The sequence below is a fragment of the Haliaeetus leucocephalus genome, unplaced genomic scaffold (genome assembly GCF_000737465.1).
Source record: "Haliaeetus leucocephalus isolate CR32 unplaced genomic scaffold, Haliaeetus_leucocephalus-4.0 Scaffold165, whole genome shotgun sequence".
In the NCBI taxonomy this organism is placed as follows: domain Eukaryota; kingdom Metazoa; phylum Chordata; class Aves; order Accipitriformes; family Accipitridae; genus Haliaeetus; species Haliaeetus leucocephalus.
The window spans coordinates 499,786-521,410 of NW_010972601.1; the positions used below are offsets into that span (position 1 = coordinate 499,786).

The window sequence follows — 21,625 nt, forward strand, 5'->3', positions numbered from 1 at the left end:
TACTTGGAATGGCTTCTCCCTTAAGTAATTAGTGGGTTTGAGATGGTGGTAGAATTCATAGCAATGTTTCTTCTTACAGTCAGCTTTTTTTTTTAGTTTGGCACAAGTTGTTGACTTAGGAAGTGATAACATTTGAGGTCCTTATCTGTGACTAGCAGCCATGCAAGAAGAATGCTGATGAGCGTCTCGTGAAGTGTTTTCTGAATACTGGCAGGAATAAAGCGGAATTATTAATGCTTATATTGGAACATTTTTCTCCTGTTTTTAAACTTCTCTATAAAATTCTTGAGACTCAGTGGCTTCTTCCAAACCTCATTACATTCAATAAAAAGCTTGTTGCAGATTTTGTGAAGGTTTTTTTCCTTGGACCTAAACTACACAAAATAAGTCTACCATGTATCTTGCCTTTTAAAAAGCAAGGACATGGTCGGAAAACTCTCTCTGAAGAGTCATTCTAGAGTTGCGTAGTCTGCCTTCATAGCTTTTTGTTGTTGTTGTTTAATAAGCTTGGTAAGTATTCCTGTCAAAGGTGACTTTGTACAACTGAGCAGCTGTAAAGTTGAACTTGTTGCATGATCAAGCTGGTACGTCAAAGTAAAACTCTGTCCTTTCTGCTTCTTGTGCCATATTACCAACCTGTAAAGCTATTGGAATTGGCATTTGGCTTGTTGGTTGAGAGATACTTTAAAATAATAAAAAAAGTTGACCTCTGTTGCAGGTAACCAAATGTTGCTTTTAGAAACTCTTTTATAAAATTGTAATCCATGATTAGCTGAGGTTTTTAACAGCTGTAATCATTCATAGGGTGTTTTCTGTTAAAGCAGACCATCCTAATGTCACAGTTTTTTTTAAATAACAGCTGAATGTAGATATGAGATTTCCCTGAAGTATGTCCACCATACGAAATGTTAGAATTTCTTTTGCTTGATGCATCTCAGTTTGTACTTTTTAAACTATTTCTTTCAACTACGTTAGTCCTAAAATTACACATCCTTTTTGTGTACTGAAAGTATTTTTATTTTTTCTGTGTCATAAGCCATAAACTACAGGACACAGTAAATGCAAAATAGAGATTTTTTTTTTTAATGGACCAGAATGTGAAAACTATCACTAGTTGTGGCACATCAGAGTACAAGCAAACTATTTCTAGCAGCAGGATTATGTTTATAGAAGCTAGACTTTTCCAGGCACATGCAGCATGCTATTGGGATAGCTTCCAAGTTATTGTGAAGAACAAATCTTCTGGTACACTGGATACAAAGGAGTGGTATTCCATCAGTTTGGCTGCTTGCATGCTTTAGGAATGGTTGGTTTTAGTCTGGAACTTGAATTTTAGGATTTGGATATTTTAGTATAGAACTTCGTGTCCCACCAGTCATTCAGATGCTATAGAAGACATCTGTGAATACCTGCTGAAGTGACTGCATAGGAATGAAGCAAATGAGATACTTTCTCCATATAATTTTTTTGACAAATATGTTTTTGTAACACAATACTTAAATTTATTTTTGAGGAAATAACTGTTTGTATAGCACTTGGAAAGTAAAAAAAGATAGGTCTGGGAGGAATGGTATTATATGAGCATTGCTGTTCACCTTGGCTTTTTTGCAGCTTTGTCCAAAAGTACTTAGGCAATAACCACTGTTTGGAGGTCTTCATCTGCTTTCTTGGGGGGAAAAAGCTAATTTTAGTGTAAAATTAAAAAACACTTTTGAAGATCAGTATAAAACTAATTGGAACTTCTATAAAAGAGCCCTCCTGTGGCCTCTATTGCTAAGTAATTTTATTTTTTTTATTTATTTCTGTGTACCAAAGAAGTTTAAAAAAAATTTGAACTGCTTTGTGGCCATGACTTCTGAACTGTTCCTTACCAGAAAAGAGGCCTTAACCATGTTGTCAGAGTCCAGTCGTTGAATTCCCTCTTTGGGCATATTAAGATCTCAGTAGTTACGACTCCCATAGTAGTTATACTTTTTACTTTTCTGCTTTAATTAAGACAAACTCACATAACAGTTGAGTATCTTGTATAAGTTGCTAGCTATTTAAGAAGTGGGTTTTTTTTTTTCAAATGAAGGTTCATGTTTTAAAGTACTGTCTTTTTATTTGCAGTTGCCAATGTGAAGTATCAGAAGAGTATAGTTTGAAACTTTCTGGGACAAAGAGGACTTTTATTATCTCTCATTCTTTGGTAAGTTAATTGTATTATTTTGGTAAGACAAGCTACCTGTTGAAGGTGGATTCTACAGTTATAATTGATTACTCTCTTAATTAACTAAAGCATTTTCCAAGATGCTAGACAAAAAAAAAAAAAAAAATCAGTATTTTACTGAGTTGGAATTTGCAACCTTTAATTATCCCCCCCTGCCCCTTCTGATTCTTAGTCGTACACAATCTTCAGACATGATTCTTCGTCTATCCTGCTCCTATTCCTGAGTAATGTGCAAATGTACATATTGTTAGCTACTTCCCCAGTAAATATTTTTGAAATTTATTCAGTTACTTCTATATGCAGTGCCAGGAAGGAGGGGAAGCCTTGCTGTCAGGGACTGAAATGTGGGAAACTAAGTATTTATCCTTATCTCAGAATAATTTCCTTCCACCTGGGAAGGGGAAGAAGTGTTTCAGTTTGTAACAGAAGCATCTTTTGCTAAAGCTGATTGCATTCTTGAATATTTCATTCTCAAATTTTCAAATGCTTCTTTGTCAAACTCTTCGCATTCCTATCTAAAACTTAAAGGGCAACTGTGAAACAGCAGGGAAATAGCTATGTTTTGAGACTGAGGGTCAAGTCAATTTGATTTTGATACTAAAATAAATGGAGTTCAGGATCTGGAGAGGGAAGGCAGGGGAACAAAGTGAAATGCTTGGGTACATCCTTTTTCCTTTTTTTCCCCTCCAATTTTTCTCTTTTCTTGTTCTAAGTCCAACTACATTTAAATGTATGTGAATTTGAATGATCCTTTATTTATATAATCTTTTTGTGTAGAATCACTGGCAGACAGATGGTTATTGCTAGTCTTAATTATGTACATAATTTAGATCAGAAGGCACATCTGAAACGAAAGGCAATTAAGATGTTCCCATATTGGCTGAACAGAGTCTGAGGTTACAACCTTTACTAATCATTTATCCTTTCAAGCAGAACATAAGGATGGAGAATTAACAAGACTAACCTCTTTTGGTGTAATTTAATATATGTGAAACTACAGTTGAAAGGGCAGCACAGTAAATTGATAACATAACCTTTTTAGGCCTCAGTCCTGACAAAAAAATTCTAACAATAAAACCAAGTTTCACTACACTGCATATAAGCTATCTACTATTTATTTGTGATCCTATTTATAAGTAGAAGCCTGAATTTGAGGGTACTTTTTATGAAGATGTTTTCTTGGTCAGTTATCTAAGCTGTATTTGAACATTTCCATTTCATTTCTGGGAAATGGTTTTTACTGTCATGGAAGAGCTGATTATTTGCCAGCTGCAGTTAAACAAAACGAGAATTCTGATTACATTCTGCAACTAATAAAAAAAAAAAATGGTGTGAGTCAACTTGAGAATAGATTTCTTCAGCCAGTATGTGCTAGTCTCACTTGGTATCAAGCTGTCCTTCAGAGTAGCACGGTGTGTTAATTATCATGGGTAAAATTCAACAGAGCGGCTTGTTGGAGTTGATGACATGAAGAATGTTCTTGTTCTCACTTTAAGGCAGTGGTCTTAAAGTGAGGGTCAGAAATCCCCTTACTAGGTGTCACACAAACACTGTGATTCTTTTTCTAGTCGCATGATTAACCTGGAAGAGTTTGCTAAACACATGAATGGAAATGGATTAGAAAGCTTTGATATAGAAAGAAATAGATTGAAAGTGTGGTTTCAGAGTTAATTCATATGATCTCAGTATGGGCTGCTACTGAGAGTAGCACGTGGTCCCTGTTGCTGGTCCCAGTGATGTATTTCCTTTCCCTTGTGCTTATTCCAGTGATCATGAAGGGAGTGGGATCAGCTTGTTGACATGATGGGAATTGAATTTTGTTCAGTATATTCACTGTCCATCAGATCAGTGAACTTCATTCTAACAACTCAATGTTTCTTGCTATTTTTGCCAGCAATTTTTAGAAGTACTTTTGTGGTGTGGCGGTTAAGTTGGTGAAGCGTTTCACTAATACCTAGAAGCAGTGTAAGCATGCAAACTATTTGTTTTAGAACTAGTCTTATAAGTTCTTGTACCATTTGTCTTGGCAACATCACAGTTTGTATTTGACAATCCTGATTAAAACTGAAACCACCCTTTTTTTTCACACAGCTTTCCCAAAATTCACTTTAAAAAGGAAGGTTCTCACATTCATGTAAAAAGCACGCTGTTATAATAGAAGCTGCAAAATGAATGCAGCAATTAGAATAAGAAACTTGTTCGGCAGTAATTTGGATAGTCTCTGCTGATGGTTTATGCTGGATTTTAGGAGCACAGCTGTAAAATTTTAAAAGACCTAATTTTCTAAGCTAATACTGTTTTTATTAATATGTAAATGGTTATATAGTAAACTTTAAAAATAAATATATCTAATCTGAAGTATAAAAGAACAATTTTGTTACAGCACAATGCCTAATATTAAAACTTTTCATCAGTGATACTAAGCATGTTTGAAATTTGTAAGAAAGCTCATCTTTTTAATTAGGTCGGTGTTTCTTTGATAATTATGCTTGAAGTTGAAGGAATTTTCTGAAATAGCAAGGTATTTTTTTATATTCAGAAGGCTTTACTATTAATGTTTGTTCGAGTTGTACATAAATTGTCTAGATGAATTGATCTGGAAATGTTTCGTCTTAATGGCTTTAACAGTGGCTGCTATTCTGGAAGAGCAGAATTGGCACTGGTGAAGAGGTAGCTGGTTGCAGAAGGCAGTTGTGCCAGCAGCCTGCCTCCAGCAGCCTGCAGGAATGGTAACTTGAGATGTTCTCCTCAAAAATGTTTGCATAAATATGCCTTAACTCTTCATCGCTCTTCTGGCTGGCTGTAGACCTGACAGCTGAATGTGTGAGCTTAGCATTTTTTTAAGGATGGAGAAGTGGATTTGTGTAAACTTTACAGTTTTTAAACCCATCTTCTCTTGAATCATTAGTCTTCATTATATCAGGATCTACTGCAAAGTTAATCCAGTCTGCACCTTTCTTGATGGATAAGTTGTAAGATAGAGGTTGATTGGACAAATAAGCCTGTTGCTTAGCCAGTGATCATTTTAAATTTGATTGAGCAGGAGGCTCATTTTTTAAAATATCGTAGATCAAGGAGAATAGTGCATCCTGTAATCTGAAAAACATACAGTGAGAACCAAAGGTTAGAAGCTGAAACCAGATGCATTTGAGAGAACTGCTGAACCCCTCCTTTCTTAGTATCTTCAAGTCAAGAGCAGACGTGGTTTTGGAAGATAAGTATACCCAAACACAGTGTACGTAAAATACCAAGTCGTGCTGGAATCAAGCACAAGCTCTTGTTTTGAATACAAGAGCTGGAATTTTATGGCCTCTGATATATTAAAGATCAAACCTGATGAATTTATAGCCTTTTTAGCTTTAATTATTGTGATTCTTTGAATCTCACCAGTTACAGCATGGATTATGTATGAACCATCTTTCTTCTCCTGCTTCTTCTGAAACAAAAATGTTAACTAATTCTGCCTTTTTACAACCAATATTAACAATAATGCTATCTTCATCTTGCTGTTGGGAGGTAGCATTTCTAGATTTCCTTTGTTTCTGATAACTTAAAAGAATGTTCCTACTCTCATTTGTTCTTACGGGCGTGGAAATTTCTGTGCTGTTTTTTAGTTTTTCCTTATGAGTTTCTGTAGTTGATGGATTTGGAATTCCATCAAGTCGTCTAGCTTTTTTTTCTTGTTTGTTTAAAATTGGGATGTTATATCTACTTTTTACATTCATTCCAGCTCGATTCTGCTCATAATTTCCTCCTTTATATATATACACATGCACATGTCCTTCTGTGAGCTGTGCAATTTTGAGCCAACTTGCAAGCTTTTATATGATGTTTTTCCCCTACTCTGGGGACATAAAAGCATTTTGTTTATTGTGACGTTCCTATTTAACAGAGGTTTTGGGTACATTGTAAAGCTTTCTTCTCATTGATTGCTTTTAGACAGTGGGGTTTTTAGTTTCAGAATATGTGTATTTGCTCCTTTTCCCTTTGCAAATATTCTGTACAATATACAGGATGTAGTTAGTGCTTCCTGCAGTCGTGGTGTGCTTGTGAGCTGATGGATTTGAAGTTGTTTTCTGTCAACCACAACACTGATAATTTGAAATATAAGTAAGGTGGCACGAACTGAGAACTGACTGAACTTGACTGACATATTTTGGTTGTACCTTTTATGTGCTGTAGACTGCAAACCCCATAAAATATCTGAACGAATCCTTTTTTTTAAAAAAAAGGGAAGAATGTACCTGAATTTAAAAAATTTACTATAAGATAAATCTCAAAATCAGATTGTAACTCCTGTATTCACTTTCATCATTAGTTCCAAATAGGGTCAGTTGCATAAACTTTAAGACTGTATGCTCTTTAATATTTCCAGAAGATTTGCAGATGATAAAAGATTGGGGGATTGTTAGATAGTAGAGAGAGCAAGTTGCTAGTGTATAGTGATCTGGAGCTCTTGGAAAGGCAGGTGCAAGAAAATGGATATTTTGATACATCCATGGATGTAGAAAATGAGTCATAACTATAAAATGAGGAATTGTATCCCTATATGAATTTCAATTAATATGCTGTAGTTGAAACGAGTACTTCAGGAGGATCCGACAACTTGTGTTACCTAAGAGATCCAACTAAATGATCACAATGATCCCTTTGGTTTTATAACCTATGTATTTGTGAATCACCATCTGCAAGTGACTTAGGAGAAAATTCACAGTGATTTAGAAAGATGAACATGTTTTAATTTAAATTATATAAACATTGGTCTAATTGTTGCATTCAGAGGGGTATTCTCCCAGCAGTACATTCAAAGATGATTTTTCAGAATGAACAGAAGGAGCCAGACACATTTTGAAACAATTTTGTCTCTCAGGAGAGCTAGTTTATATGGATTTAATCTTTTCATAATTACTGTTTGCTTGCAATGTTCTAATAGCTGAATTCTCAGTCTTTAAAAGTTAATTTGTATTTATTTGCCAAAAGAAAATGAATTTAATTTCATCATTCTACTTTTCTGGTTTTCTAGATTTTAATAAGTGAAGGGGAGCTTCAAAGTATTGTGAGTACAGACGAGGATTTCTCCTCCTATCCAGGGCCTGTCATGGTAAGCAAAAGGGGTTTGTAGGGTCTCTTACAAAGCAGAATAGGCTAAAATCTGAAAAACATTAGAGAACTAATGTTTACATGTGGGATTGTTGAATTTTTAAGTGTAGTACTAGACTAGCCTAGGCTGATGCTTTTTTCCTAATACTTTTACAAGTCTGGGGTTTTTTTATTTATTTTATTATTCAGGCTGCAGGACAGAAACCTGTTTCTAATATACTTAGTTGTTTGAGTGCTTGTCTTTGTAAGTTTAATAACTTTAGTAAGTTACTGATACCTGAATTCTCAAACTAGATGAAATGTTTAGAGCTTTTCATTGGTCGTCAATAGCTTGCTATGTGGTGAAGGTGGCAGCAAGTGGGAGTGCTGAAGTTAACTGTAACACTTTGTTTCTCAGGATGAAGAGACTCAGCACAGCCTTGAATGCATCCAGGCTAATCAGATTTTTCCCAGGAAGCAGCTGATCCGAGAGGATGAGAACCTTCAGGTAATCACCACACTGCTCCTTGCCAGTTAAGATCACAATATGTCTAGTTGACCTGTGTATTCTCTGGCCTCTCACATAGAACTTTTGTTCGCAGTTGAGCACAGTAACAGGAGAAACACATTTTCTTTTTAAATACTCATGTACTGTTGGTAGGACAAAGAACTTGTGCATTAGATTACAGGAGATTCCTTAGAGTGTCTGAAAAATATAGCCATTACTTGTGTAGTAATTTCAAGTGCTAGGTGTTATTCCATAGTTTAGAACTCTCTGTTTTTAAAAAAAATAAGACTAAGCCAGTTAAACACTACCATTACTTCCTGTTAATGAGAAGCTAAAAGTCTTATGTTGCACAAAATGGGTATTTTTGGTTTCTTAAATTTCCAGAGTTCCTTTTGAAATCAATTTAGTTCAAATGATTTATCCACATAGACACTCTTGTATCAACTGAAGTAGTTTGTTTCATTTTAATAGAAAATATTTTTAATTCATTTAAGCTGATATGAAACCCAATTATTTTCAAGTTGAGCATTTACACTTTTCACCCAGCTCAGCTAAATTGGCCTTAAGTCACGTTTTTAATTAAAACAGTTGCAATTTTTATGTGCAGTGTAATATGACTGCTGGTTTTCTGACTTTATAAAACAGCAGCATGTTGTGCATTTTCATATTTGCAGTGAGATATATGAAGCAAAAAGCATGATTTGTCCAACTGACTTCAGCTGTGTAGCAGTTAAGTGTTGGATCTAAGCTGGTTACATGAGCTTGCTTAGTGAATATTGGGGACCAATAGCGTAGAATATAATTCATCTTGTATGTTTTGGCTGCTTTAGGATGAATGCAATAACATTATGGAAATGCCACTCTCCATTAGGTAAGGAGCAAGAGTGTAAATCAAGGGGTTGGTCAGACTTCCTGCCAAAACGTGAGGATATTTTGCTCAGATTTTTCATAAAAATTCATTTTTTTTTTTCTCTGACCAAGGACTTACCACTCAGGAAAATGAAGAGAAAATGAGGAATCATTTTAAAAGAAGGCTACAATTAACCTCTGAACCAACCTTACCCAAGACTTTCCTCCTTAGCAGTAATAGCTAGGCTGAATTCTCCGCAGTGTTTCATTTTGATTTTTAGGATCATTGGTATTTGAATGTATGCTTACAGGAGGTACATATTTTTGGTAAATAGTTTCTGAAAGATTTTTTCTTCCCATTCTGAAGGTCCCATTCATTGAACTTCATGGTGAGAGTACGGAGTATGTAGGACGAGCAGAGGATGCCATCATTGCACTTTCTAATTACAGGCTTCACATCAAATTCAAGGAGTCTGTTGTGAATGTAAGTATTATTCATGCTGCTATGGTAATACAGGTATTCTGAACTCAATCCAAATAAGAGAATTTAGGATAAAAGTACAGTGATCCTGCCTTTTAAGGTTAGTGCTAATGAAAAATCTCTTTATGATGTTCAAATCACATTTTTCAGGGAGAACAGATATGTATTTAGGCATCAAAAGGTGACTCAGCACCTCTGAAAATCAGGCTTCGTACAGAAACTTTGCATTGTTCAACTTTATGTTCTCTTTACAGCTGGCTGTGTTAGCCGTTTGTTCTCCCTGAGCTCTGTGTATACTCAGTAGAGAAATAAAAGGTCTTCCAAAGGGCTGTTTGGAGCACCTAAGCTAGGTTCGAGCCTTGCTTGGAGCTTCAAAAGGTGGAAGTAGGTCCAGCTTTTGAAGTTACATTCCTGAAGTTGGATAGTATGAGTACAGTCATTGACATAAGAGATCTGTGAATTGGACCTCATCTTCAGATGCCTATGCATTTCTTTAAGAGCTTTACTTTAAGTATGCATTCTTCAAAATTGTTACATATCCAGTTACTTGTGATCATAGACATAAATGGGCATTGTACAGTCCTTTGCAGTAGTATAATGCTGACATATACTAGTCTTACTAGTTGTAATACCGTTTCTGAACCACACAGAATTTGATAGGACATTATACATGGCACAGAAATATTTTGTGTGGATATTTGTAATGAAATCAGTAAAATAAAATCCAAAGAATTGAGGTGTTTTGTTTTGGTTTTTTTTCTCCTGGTGATGTTTTTTTTTACCAATCTCCTTATTTCAAGACAAGTCCTGACCCTGGCTAGTTGTTCATAGTTGCCTCATGTCAGTCACAAATCCTGAGCTATGCAGTGGTGAGTTAAGAGTAAACCACGAAGACTGCATGTTATTCCAAAGCTGAAAAAAGCAAGGGAAACATAAGAATTGACAAGTGTCCAAACACATATGTGACTGAGACACATGTGATACAGTGGTCTGGAACATCAGCGAGATCTCCTGTGCACCCGATTTAATTGTTTTTTTATTGTTTTGTGCCAGAACTGAATTATTAACTGTGTAATACTAACTGAAACACAGTCTTTACTGGTTTATGTTGTCTCTAATCATATAGCTATTTTATCTACAGACTTTGAAATATGCCTGTGTCATAGTTATCATTAATCACTGTAAGTACTACTTTAGTTCATGAATTATCAAGGTAGTAGGCTGAATAGGCATGTCTGCTAGGCTGGTGAACATCTGTGTGCAGCATTAAAGTACTAAAATTCATGATGATGTGGGGTTTTTCAGCAAATAAGGGTATTATTTCTGAACATGGCAATTACTCAAAATGATGGCAAAAAAATTTATGATGACAAAAATTTAATTGGCAATTTAAGGGCAATTATCTTCCACTGCTGACCATACAAAAGAGATGATACAAGTATGTGCATATGCAGAGGTAGCATAACTTTACTCTTCACTTCTGTTATTCTGTAGTCAATTCTGAAGTATAATTTGAGACTTAAAAGTTAAGCTGTAGGTGCCACCATGCATCAGAATGGTAGCCAAGGGTCAGGTAGGTGCGGGGATGCCTCAAGTGCAGTCCAGCCAGATGCATCTCTACATGCTGCTGGCAGCAGAGAGAAGATGCGTTACGAGGCATGTGTTTTATAGGACTCCGTTGATGGTTTGTGATGAATTCTAGGTCTGAATTCTGCCAAGGGACCTGCTACAATAAATCTATATTGTATTACTTTTAGATTTTTTTTAATTCAGACTCTGAATGTTGTATGAAATTGGCAACTAGAATTGACGAAGCAAAGAACTGAATATTTAAAAACAAGGAGCTGAGACATGAGAAACAGGAATAGCCCTAGAAACCAAGAGTTTCTCCTCAGGAATGCCAGGAAATTAGAGAGTTACTTTATTAGAGAAGCCACTAATGCATGTACTGCACTTACTGTCATCTCTGTCCTTAGGATAATTGAGGATATTCATTTTCAAGAATTTTCAATTTAATATTTTTGAGCAGTAACAAAAATTGATGTTTTCTTAAGTAATATCCTTTGTGTTCGGGAAAGAGTCTGTAAAAGTTTGTCAATATTATAATATTAATTTTGCTTCCCTAACTTTTATATCCAGTATTCTGCCCTCTCACTTCATCTGATATCTCCAAGGTTGTTCGTCCTGCTTCATATGTCATCATTAACCAGAAAGATTCAATTAGGTAGTGTATGAGGTCGAGCAGAATATAGATTAGTCTTCTGTAACCATATACGATCATCACTAATAACTTAGTATGAACTCTACTGTCATCTAAGGCAGACAGGATTTTGAATACCTGTAGGCATAAAAGATACTTGGATTAATTAGGAATCATACTTAAATTGTTAAATTTTGCAGTAATAATCACTTTGGTTATTGATGGTTAACTTTATTGAGCAGATGGTGATTTTCTAAATTAAATTTTCACTGAGTACTTTTTGATAGTGTTCATCTTGATTCTTTCCTACTGTTTTTGTGTTGCTAGAGCTGTTCAGAAACCACCTGTAAGAGGACCTTTTAAAAAATGTATAAATGTTCACTAATGTTAGGAGTTGTGGGTTTTTTATTTGTAATGATTTTCATAAGAATTGCTATCCTGACAAAGGCCAGCCACACTAACAACCTTGTCACCTCAGCAGGGAGAAGTACTTCTGTGTGAGAAAGAGGTTTCTTAGCAAATATCTGTTATAGTACTTGTAAAAAGAATTCCCTGTGTCTGAATGTGCAGCTGTTCGTGCAAGCATCTCCTCTTGAAGTAGGTAGGATATTCTCATGGTAGAAATGGTCCTCCAAAGAAAGCAGTATGCATGTCAACTACTTGCCCCTTAGTAAGGGCAACTTAATGAAGGAAATGGAATCCAGTTAAAAATGGATTCCTGTCTTTGGGGTGTTTTTTACCTCACTGTTCTCTTTTTGTTTACAATTCAATAGACTGTCTCTCAAAATGATGCTTGTGAAACCTCAGTAAGTAGCACAATGCTGCCAGATCACTTGCTGCACCTGTGCTTCATAAGAAATACATTTGGAAGTTGATAATGCTCAGATTACAACACTGCAGAAAATGGCTGTATGCATAAATCTTTGCCACGGACAATTTCCTAGATCAGCGTAGTAATAGGAACATGGTGTTCTAAATGCAAAAACAAAAGATCCAGTAGACTGTGCATAAATTGGAGGGATTATGACATTCAAAAGTGTTGACTTATATTTATCCATGGGATAAAAATACAGACTCAACAGTGATCTCTCAGTGGACATGGGAAGTTTGGTTCCCAGGCTGATCTCTATTGATTGACTTAAGAAAATTTCAAACTTTGCAGCTGGTAAGTGTTTCTGTCTAATCATTTTCTCCCTGTAACCTAATTGCCTTTATGGGAGAATTAAAATTTGAGTGTAGTTTATGAAACCATGAACTTGTATGTAGCCTCTTTCAAATAGTAGATTTTGGACACAGTGGAAAAAGTCATACTGGCGAGACAAGGGAAACGTTCAGTCTTGGTGATTGAGTTTTTAGTATGAGCTTTCCTTTGCTTGGCCTTTAATGGGAAAATGGTTGGTTTGGTATCTTCCTTACATATGTAGTGCAGTTGTGGTTCATCTGTGCTGAACAGGAGCTTAGTCCTTGTTTTGTTCTCAGGCCCTGATCCTTTGATTGTTCACACTGAATGCATGTCAATTGTGAAAGCAGGGGGGGGACTGAATGATTGCCTCCAAGACAGAACTTAAGTCTAATTAGTTGTAATTAAAAGCAAATTTGCTTCAGGTACTGCTTGTAGGTTATATGAACAAGATCACACCTGGAGGGATTTGACTCCCTCCACCTGGGAGAGTCCTGGAAGATCTTCTGAGCTAACCTTGCATCCTCAGTTCCTCCATATGTCATATTATACCATGCTTCAGGACATACAGCATGTAGCTGTAGCCTCGTGCTTTTTAAAGTAACCAGTCTGTAACATAGCCCTGATGTTATTTCAGGCTTTGAACTGGGAAAACAAGAAGAAAGTACTAATTACAGCTTATGGCCCCTGGGTGCCACCTGGTATCCTGGGGAGACTCAGGCCAAATGGTGTATACAGAGTAGAGTATATAGCATAGTCACTCATGAAGGGACTGGCTTATAGCAGCCTGGCCATGGTCAGCTGCATACCAGTTGGCGTTGTGGTCAAGGATTGAGCCATGGAGTGGGTTGTTTCAGCAGTGTAAATATAGCTTGTGCTTTTTCTAACCACGAAGGTATATTTATCTAAATATATCTTGTACTGCTGTTAGATAACAGACATTTCCAGTAATTAAAGTAATTAAAAAGAAAAAAATTTCAAAAAGAAAAAGTTTTGAGTTGTAGAATGTTGCTGTTGTTTACAATGAGGTAATTTTAAAGGAGATGGTCAAGAGACAGATACTACAAGAGTACAATGCTCTAGTACTCTCTATAATGCGTTATGATTGGCCTTGGATAACAATGCATGTTTTTTCTTCTAAAAGCAAAAATGATTGCTTCTCCACTGCTTTATTTCAATAGCCATTATTATATGGTGAAGTGCCTGCACATAGAATTGATGGCTCTTTCAGTAGTAAGCTAACTGCACTGGGTGTCTGACTTGCCACATGCATCAACCTGAAAAACATAATGAAAATGGAAGGTTATCAGTGGGGAAGAATGGGGAATGAAGGCAGATAATTTTACAGAATTTTACTGGGAGGAGAATAATGGAGAGGAAGGAGATTGAAAATACAAGAGGATCAGAGGACAGATTTTTATGACCGGAAAAGAAAATTAAAAAGATTGATATGAAGGTTGCCCTGAATAAAAAACTGGCAGATTCTAAGGAAATAGATGGTGAGCTGCATGTAGACTGTCAAGAGAAAAAAAAAAAAAGCTGTCGAGCAGAGGGCAAATTGAAAGGTCATAGAACAAAGAGTGACTTTGAAAGAAGGAAATTAAAAATAATGCAAGAGTAGAAGAATACTTAGTATGTCATTGGAGTGCAGACAGGAGGAAGAGGAGCCAGAACCAGACTGCTAAGAGGAGGGAGTAAGGTGAAGAACGGCTTAAATGAGGATGGACCTGGGAAAAAATGCAATAAAAGAGGGCTTGAAAAGAAATAATTAACAGACAAAGCAGCATTTGACTAAAAAAGCAAGTCTTCTAGAGTCTTTACTCATTTAGTTGGGGAAGGGTACCTTACTTTCCATGTTGGTGCCATGTAAGTCAATGCTAGATTTAAGTAATGTATGGTGTGTATGTGAGGCTGTCCAGTGGGGAAGAAAGAATGGAAGATTGTGGAGTCTGAGGTTTGTTCCAGTACCTTAAATTTATTAGACAAAACTATCACAACAATTTATCTACCTTGCAGACTAGAATCAAGTAGGAGAAGGGGTGGAAGAAATTAGCAGTTAAAAAGATTAACTTTAGCAGATTTTACAGATCTTGTCTGTAATGCTTGTAAATACTCTGTTACATTGGTATCTATCAGCATCTTCACTGTACTTACTCTCTGCAGGTGACTCTGCAGTCAGTTTGAGCTTAAGTATGGCAAATAAAGGGGAGGCTTATCTCACAGGAGGGAATCCTCATTTCACGTGCCCCTTCATGTTGCTAGTTACATAATTTATATTAGACTATCACACATCTTAAAACAGCAATAATACTGAAAGCATGGACCAAAATTCAAGTTCCAGCTTTATTTGAATACCCAAACTGCTGGGCTGTTAAGTCAGACACCAACTTGTGTAGTCTCCATGTGCATGAATTTTTTGTTCTTCAATGGCCCAGTTACAACAAAAGGAACAAAGAATAACTTACCTGTACCAGCCTTGCTGGTCATGGGAGATGAAGGTTAGTACTTTCTCCAGCTAAGAAGAGTCCAGCACTGCTTCTTGGTTGTGGTCTGGCAAGGGCAAGGATAAAGAGTGAGTAATAAGGCAATACCTGCCTGTTGTATTTTGGGGAGTGTGAGCTCTGGGCTATTATTTGAACTTTTGCATTTAGAAGAGGACTCTGGACTCTGACTTTTGAGTTGGCAGGGAGACATGAGGTGCAGCTGTGGACTGTGTGCCTGCCTTCCCAAAAGACATGAGAGTTTTGATCACTCCTGGGGCACAGCATTTACCATTAGCTTTTGCTAGGCATCTTCATGCTCAGAGTAAGTTTTCTTGTGGTTCGTGTTTCTGGGACATCTCTTTCCCTTGCCTACTGTTTTTAGTTCTATTTCCTTTTATCAGTTCACTGAAATGAGGTACTTTTTAAGCTTTGTGGTGCGTGACTAGAAGCTGTCTTGATTTCTCACCCCCGGATCCTTGATTGGAGGTGACCTTCAATGACTTGCTCAGAGTCATATGGAAAGGCACTGGCAGAGCAGGGTGTTACAGCCACATCTTGTAAACCCCAGGCCAGAACTTAAACTGCTGGATCATACTCCTCTGATGGCAAAAACGATAACAGAGTATTTGAATGTTTCGCTGATAGCCTTTGTATTGAAGGATCTTGATGGCAGAGGTTTTGTTGCTTTGTGTAATGTTCAATATAATCTCATAAACAATTCAGTTTTACACTTTGTGTTTATTATCGGTATTAGCTAAATTCTCTGTGCCTGGAATTTAGACATTTATGTATGAGATAGTTGAATACTAACTTTTATTCGTTTAAGACAATGTACATTTGTCTGTCTTGGGTAAAGGTCCAAAAATATTAATGAAAACTAATATTTTCATCTGGTGGTTTCTTCTTATCTTTAAAGGTACTTGCATGTACTTAACATGTTTTGCCTGATCAAGCTTCTGCTAATTACATGTGCCATAAAACATAAGTGCATATAGCTACACCTTTAATAATGAATGATTCAGCATTATTACTCTAAATATGGCTGCTTTGATCATGAGTGTTGATCTAAACAGGCCAAATGGTTTTTCCCTGACGAGGAAATACGGGATATTTCCATGTAATGAGCATCTAGACTGCAGCAGTTTGTTAGGGGAATCTTGCTTCCCAGGTCATTTTTGACACCAACAGCTAAAATTGTATTCCCAAGATCCCTGAATTTGGACCTATAAGAGAGAAAGATGCTTCCATGAAAGAGGAGCTTGTGGGCTTCTGCTGCTTTTCCTGCCTTCACTTTTGTCACCAGTGCTGCAGTCTTCTCAGCTGTTTTCATGTGAGCCCTCAAGGGTTTTGGACTGTACAGCAATGGAGCTGAAACTACTGATACATGGTACCATACTTCAGAGCTGTTGAAGTAGTTATACTTAGTTTTTGTTGGGTTTCTCTCTCTTTTCAGATTCTACATGGTCCTGTAATAAATCCTTGTGAGATATGCAAAGAAATTACAGTGTTAGTGCTGTTTGAAATAAAATTATATAATCTTTTTAATTGCAGGTTCCATTGCAGCTTATAGAAAGTGTGGAGTGCCGTGATATATTTCAACTTCATTTGACTTGCAAAGACTGCAAGGTTATAAGGTAGGAATAGGGTGAATGTTTAATGGGGGGGTAACTTTGCTTTCCACATGCTGTGGACAGCTGTGACATTTTAAGGAGATGTTTTTTCTTATTGGACTTGCTTTTCTTCAAAAGATTTTCTTTTGTCTGATTTTGCATATGATAGCTGGGCATTTTGGTAAAGAGGATGGGAGCAGGAGGGTCCGCATTTTTGCTTGCTGTGATACAGTATAGCAGCAAATCTTGGTATGACCCTAAGTGGCTGATCTTGATTTTATTCTGAAATTAGTTTTAGTCTCACTGCGTTTTCCCTGCCTTACAATCAGTTATAGTGTATTGCTTCAATTAGTTATAAGGTACAGAACTAGATAAAACCACTGAAATACATGCTTCTTGGAAAAGTGTTTAATCAAGACTTGGGGTTTTGAAGGTTACGGTATGGGCTTGTTCAGTTCTACATGAAACCTTCAGTCTGGATAGCATCAGCCACCCTGCGGTTTTAACAGCTGTGAGGGTACAGTTGGTATCCTTAAGACATAGTAGCCTTTTGGAAAAGTGAGGGAATAAGGTAAAGCCAGGTCTGCAACCTACTCTGTAACCCAGTAAAGTAGATAGCATCATGTAGAAGGGAGTATTTATTTGTCTGTCCTTCAGCAAACTTCAGAGTCTGCCCAAGAAGTATTTGAGCTACTGAGCCTGAGCTACAGCTATTTCTTACTTTGCTGCTGCAGAAATAAATTTTGATCTATAAACTTTAATTAACAAGAAAGGAACATTTCTTTTTGATTAAATGTTTGCTGGGAGTACCTTTTGTATAATGAAATGAGCTCCAGTCATATCTGAGCACTTGGAATGTTTAACAGGCCAGCTGCTTCCTGAAATGCTGTATTTTGATGAGGACTGATTTTACTTTAGAGGTAATATTTAGTTTAATTTGAATTAAATATTTAACTTCCTCTTAACTTGTAGCTCTTGACATTTGAAAAAGTCACCCTTCCGCTCTACATTAATTTGTTATTTCTCTTCAATTGTAGAATGAATACATATTATTTGTATTTATGCCCGCCCTTATGAATTTCCCTTCAAAATTGCATGTCCAGGAATCAGTACTTGGTGCACTGGCCGTTGGAAGAGCATGAAGTATGGGGCTGAGATACCAGATTTAGAACATGTTCATGTTCTTTTTCATGAACAAAGTAGTTTGTGTTTTGAGTAATAGGGCTCAAGTGAAGGTAGTTTTTGTTATTTGTAACACTAACTTTAAAAGAATTTAGAAAGAAAATGGGGTCTTTAGGGTGAGATGTATCTTGTCTGACAATGGATATCTAATAGAGAATTATCCAGTCTAAGCTAGTAGTCTCGGCTTGCTTTATAGTCAGTGATGATGGGAAATAAACACCTCCAGGCTGCAGTTCCTTGCAGCTATTTAGACATGTTTCATGAGTTGGACATGTCTTTTTTCCTTCCACTGACTGACTTTTAGATATTTGCAAGTAAGGGTAATAAATGCTGCCCTTAGAGAATGCAGATGCTATCATTAACCACTAATGCAGTAGAATAGACTGAGCTGAATGTAAATACTTGGTGAATATTTTATAACTATAAAATCTTGAAGAAATCTGTCAGAGCAAAATAAATCACTGATCTTATTTCCACCTTTTTATTCTAAAGGGTCTAGGAATCCTCTTTGAAAAGACAAGCTAATGTAATTTTAATATACTGCTTTGAAGATTAGTTTCTCCTGTGCAGGGAATATTCTCACTAGTTGTTGTCATTAGTCTGTAATGTTAGGCAAAGCTTAGTTTCAAAAACGTTGTTTGTGCTTCCCACCAAGGCCAGAAAGAGAATCTTAGCGTGTGAGATAGGGGAATAACGTAAGATTTCAGATACTGGAGTTTGTCCACACTATTCTCTAAGTATATTAATCAAATGGATATTTCTCCTATGTCTGATGAAAAATGTGTTCTTGTTTATGGGAGTATGATGCATAGATTATAATGTGTGTGATGGTTTTGTGAGTTTCTGTCTGAGACTGCTAGTCAGCAAGTTGCTGTAACACATTCCTGTCTTTGTGTGAAAGCTGCAGACTGAACTCAGTGATATTGTCCTAGGTTTTATAGTAAACATATGCATAAATGTCTCCCTCATTCATGGCCAGTAGGGCATACTGCTGGTTTATTCACAATTACAGAACACCGCTTTCCTGCTTACAGTTTATTTTGACTTCCGAAGTGTGTATTTCTTTACTAATATCCAAAGGTTTCATTTTTACTATCCATTAGAATGTACATAGAAGCAGAACTAAGTTATCAATAAGATGTTTGTTCTTACTTTTTGCTTTCACAGGTGTTTTCATAGTCAGCCTGTCAGATCTTACAGTCTGGAATCTTCTACTGAAAATTAATAGATAAATATTTGTTTCTGGGACAGGTGTCAGTTTTCTACTTTTGAGCAGTGTCAAGATTGGCTTAAGCGACTGAACAATGCCATCCGCCCTCCTTCAAAGATAGAAGACCTTTTCTCATTTGCCTATCACGCTTGGTGTATGGAGGTATATGCTAGTGAAAAGGAACAGCACGGGGATTTGTGTCGGCCAGGTATGTGGCAATACTTTGGGGATCATCACAAATGCATTGACTAGTAACTGCCTTTTTGCTGAAATCCAGAACTTTCAAAAAAAGTTAAACAAATTCAGCCTGTGCTGTTGTAAACTGAACCTGGAGAATTCTCGTATGGACTTTTTTTGTACGTAGGTTCTTGCAGTTCTTCACTAGCTGGTGACTATACAGTATGCGGTAATTATGTAGGTATAGTATACCTTCACTTACAGTGAGGTGTCCTTTAATGGCTTGCATGTCTGCCGCACAGTCTGAGTTTTGTTCTGTTGGAACAAAGGAGAGGTTAGCTCCTACTATAGCTACTTTGGGATCAATATGCAAAGCAGTACCTGAATATCCTGAGGAAATTATTGCAGTGGATTTGATTTAGTTAGTAGTGTGTAATACTAATAACGTTTTGTTCACCATGGCAGCAACTTTCAATCCAAAACGTTTTATATTGATTGTGCCCACATTTTTTGTAATTGCCTGGAGCAGTGGTCTTCAACGTGTATGTTGAGGAGCAGGATGTGAAGGAGAAGGAAGTCTGTGAGCTGCTCCTGAGGTTCATTCACAGCTGCAAGACAGGAACCTATTTTAGTGAAATACCATCCTTGCTGGACAGTTTTAGAAGCCCACAAGTAAATAAAAGCTAAAATTGGGATGCTGGTGCTTACAGCACTTGTTTGAATATAAGGAAATCTGAGTTCCAGGCCCTCTCCAATCTGAGGGCTCTCTTTGCTTGCAATTCGCATATCTGAGAGAGGTGTCCCAGTTATCAGGTTGAGGAATGTTAGTGTGATTCTATCCTTATTACTGAAGCTGCTCTGGGGCTGAACAAAGACTATAATCTCTTTGGTGCCTGAGGAAGAGCAGTTAACAGGTAGTACACAAGTGGGAGGAGGTGCTCCTTTGGTTCTGGTTCCTGTTTGTGCACTTTACACGCTTCATGTTAGCAGGTAGTGAAGAAAAGGCAAAAAAAATCCTCAGAGCAGAATTTAAACTCAGGTCTTTTTCCCTCCTAATTAAATTCAGGAACTTGAAGATAGCAGATGTGGAGATGGCTTGCTAAGTCTCCTTGTAGTCCTCATTAAAACAGGCGGGCTTCAACCTAACACTAGGTTAGGATAGGAAGCAGCATTTACCTTTTTATTAACTTTTAGCAGTCAAATTTTTTTTCTTGTAGGTGAGTCTATTAAATCATTTTCTTTAACTTAGTAACTTTTTCTTCCCTGTAGCTTGCTTATTTCTGGAGGTAGATATTCTCTAAGAGCTGACTTATAGTTGAAATAAATCTATGGGAATGTAATTGAAGAAGTTAATCCCAAGACATTGTAACTTACTTTTTTACACCCAGGGAGCCCAATATTTGGTAGATATGGACAAAAATACTAAATTGCTTCAAAATCTATTTAAGTATCAACTTCTGGGCAAAAAAAAAATAAATTGTTATCAATCTATAAGAACTGCGGCTCACAAGATCAGCTTTTATAGTCAGAAGGCACAAGTCCACAAAAACGTATAGCTAGCTTTTTCTCTGGTTTGGAGAGTTGATTGGGATGCTTCTAAAATATTACCATCTTGGCTCAAAATGCCTCTTAAAATACCAGCATTTCAGGAGGAACAGACAAAATGTTAAGGCTAGGGTTTCATTTCTCCAAGGAAAATCTACGACTTCACAACTTGCACAGTAGCTGAAAAATTAAGAGGGAGAAATCAAACAGAATATTTCATTTTCATATGGTTTTATGTTTCTTTTAAAACACACTAGCAGTATGCAGCATTGATGATTTGGTATATTTCCAGTATTCTTGATGTATCACAAGTTTAAATGACCATTCCTCAAAGAAGCTGATAACGAAGCCCATCCTCAGTGCTGCAAGAGCATGCTGCTGTTCAATAAAAGGGTTTTGGTGATTGTTTGGGTTTTTTTTAAAGTCACTGCTAAGGAGGAACATGACAGAGGAGGTCGTCTGTCTGGAATGTATTGTCTTGGTTTCATGTCTGCACTTGACAGAGGATCAAAGAGCTCCTCACAGAGCTACCATCTCTATGGAGCCATGCAGCTTTTGTAAAACAGGAACTCAAGCAGCTGATCTATTTGAGTAGGTGGCTAGAAGATAATAAATTCAAGCTCATGCAGAGTTCATGTGAGAAGTGGGAAATTGTTGGCAAGCTCCAGTCTAATTGATCTGGCAATAGGGAAGGTAGAGCAGAACTACAGTGCCTGTGTTATACTGAGACTAGCCTTCTGCAGAAAATGCATACGGCAGGAGGCAGAACTATCTTTTTTATGGTACTGTTGTACCAGTGATGTGATATAAAGGGAATAAGTGATGAAGGTCAGTCAGGTCCATAGATTTTACCACCATGTACCTTGAAGAGTGAATAATACCCATTTGCACACAGTGTCATTCTGACATTTT

At 36.8% G+C, this 21,625-nt stretch overlaps 1 protein-coding gene across 4 annotated transcripts in view; it reads left to right on the forward strand.

The window, feature by feature from the left end:
* The window catches only part of MTMR3 (myotubularin related protein 3), an 82,143-nt gene that overhangs the window by 30,034 nt on the left and 30,484 nt on the right, over window positions 1–21,625 (forward strand). For 2 of the 4 annotated variants that reach the window (XM_010563341.1, XM_010563338.1), the window contains exons 2-8: window positions 2,110–2,188; window positions 4,838–4,938; window positions 7,233–7,310; window positions 7,707–7,796; window positions 9,013–9,129; window positions 16,541–16,623; window positions 19,033–19,199. In XM_010563341.1, the coding sequence (XP_010561643.1) occupies window positions 4,936–4,938; window positions 7,233–7,310; window positions 7,707–7,796; window positions 9,013–9,129; window positions 16,541–16,623; window positions 19,033–19,199 (538 nt within the window). In that variant the 5' untranslated portion in view covers window positions 2,110–2,188; window positions 4,838–4,935. The remainder of the gene's footprint in view (window positions 1–2,109; window positions 2,189–4,837; window positions 4,939–7,232; window positions 7,311–7,706; window positions 7,797–9,012; window positions 9,130–16,540; window positions 16,624–19,032; window positions 19,200–21,625) is intronic. The other 2 variants (XM_010563339.1, XM_010563340.1) reach the window with 2 other exon arrangements.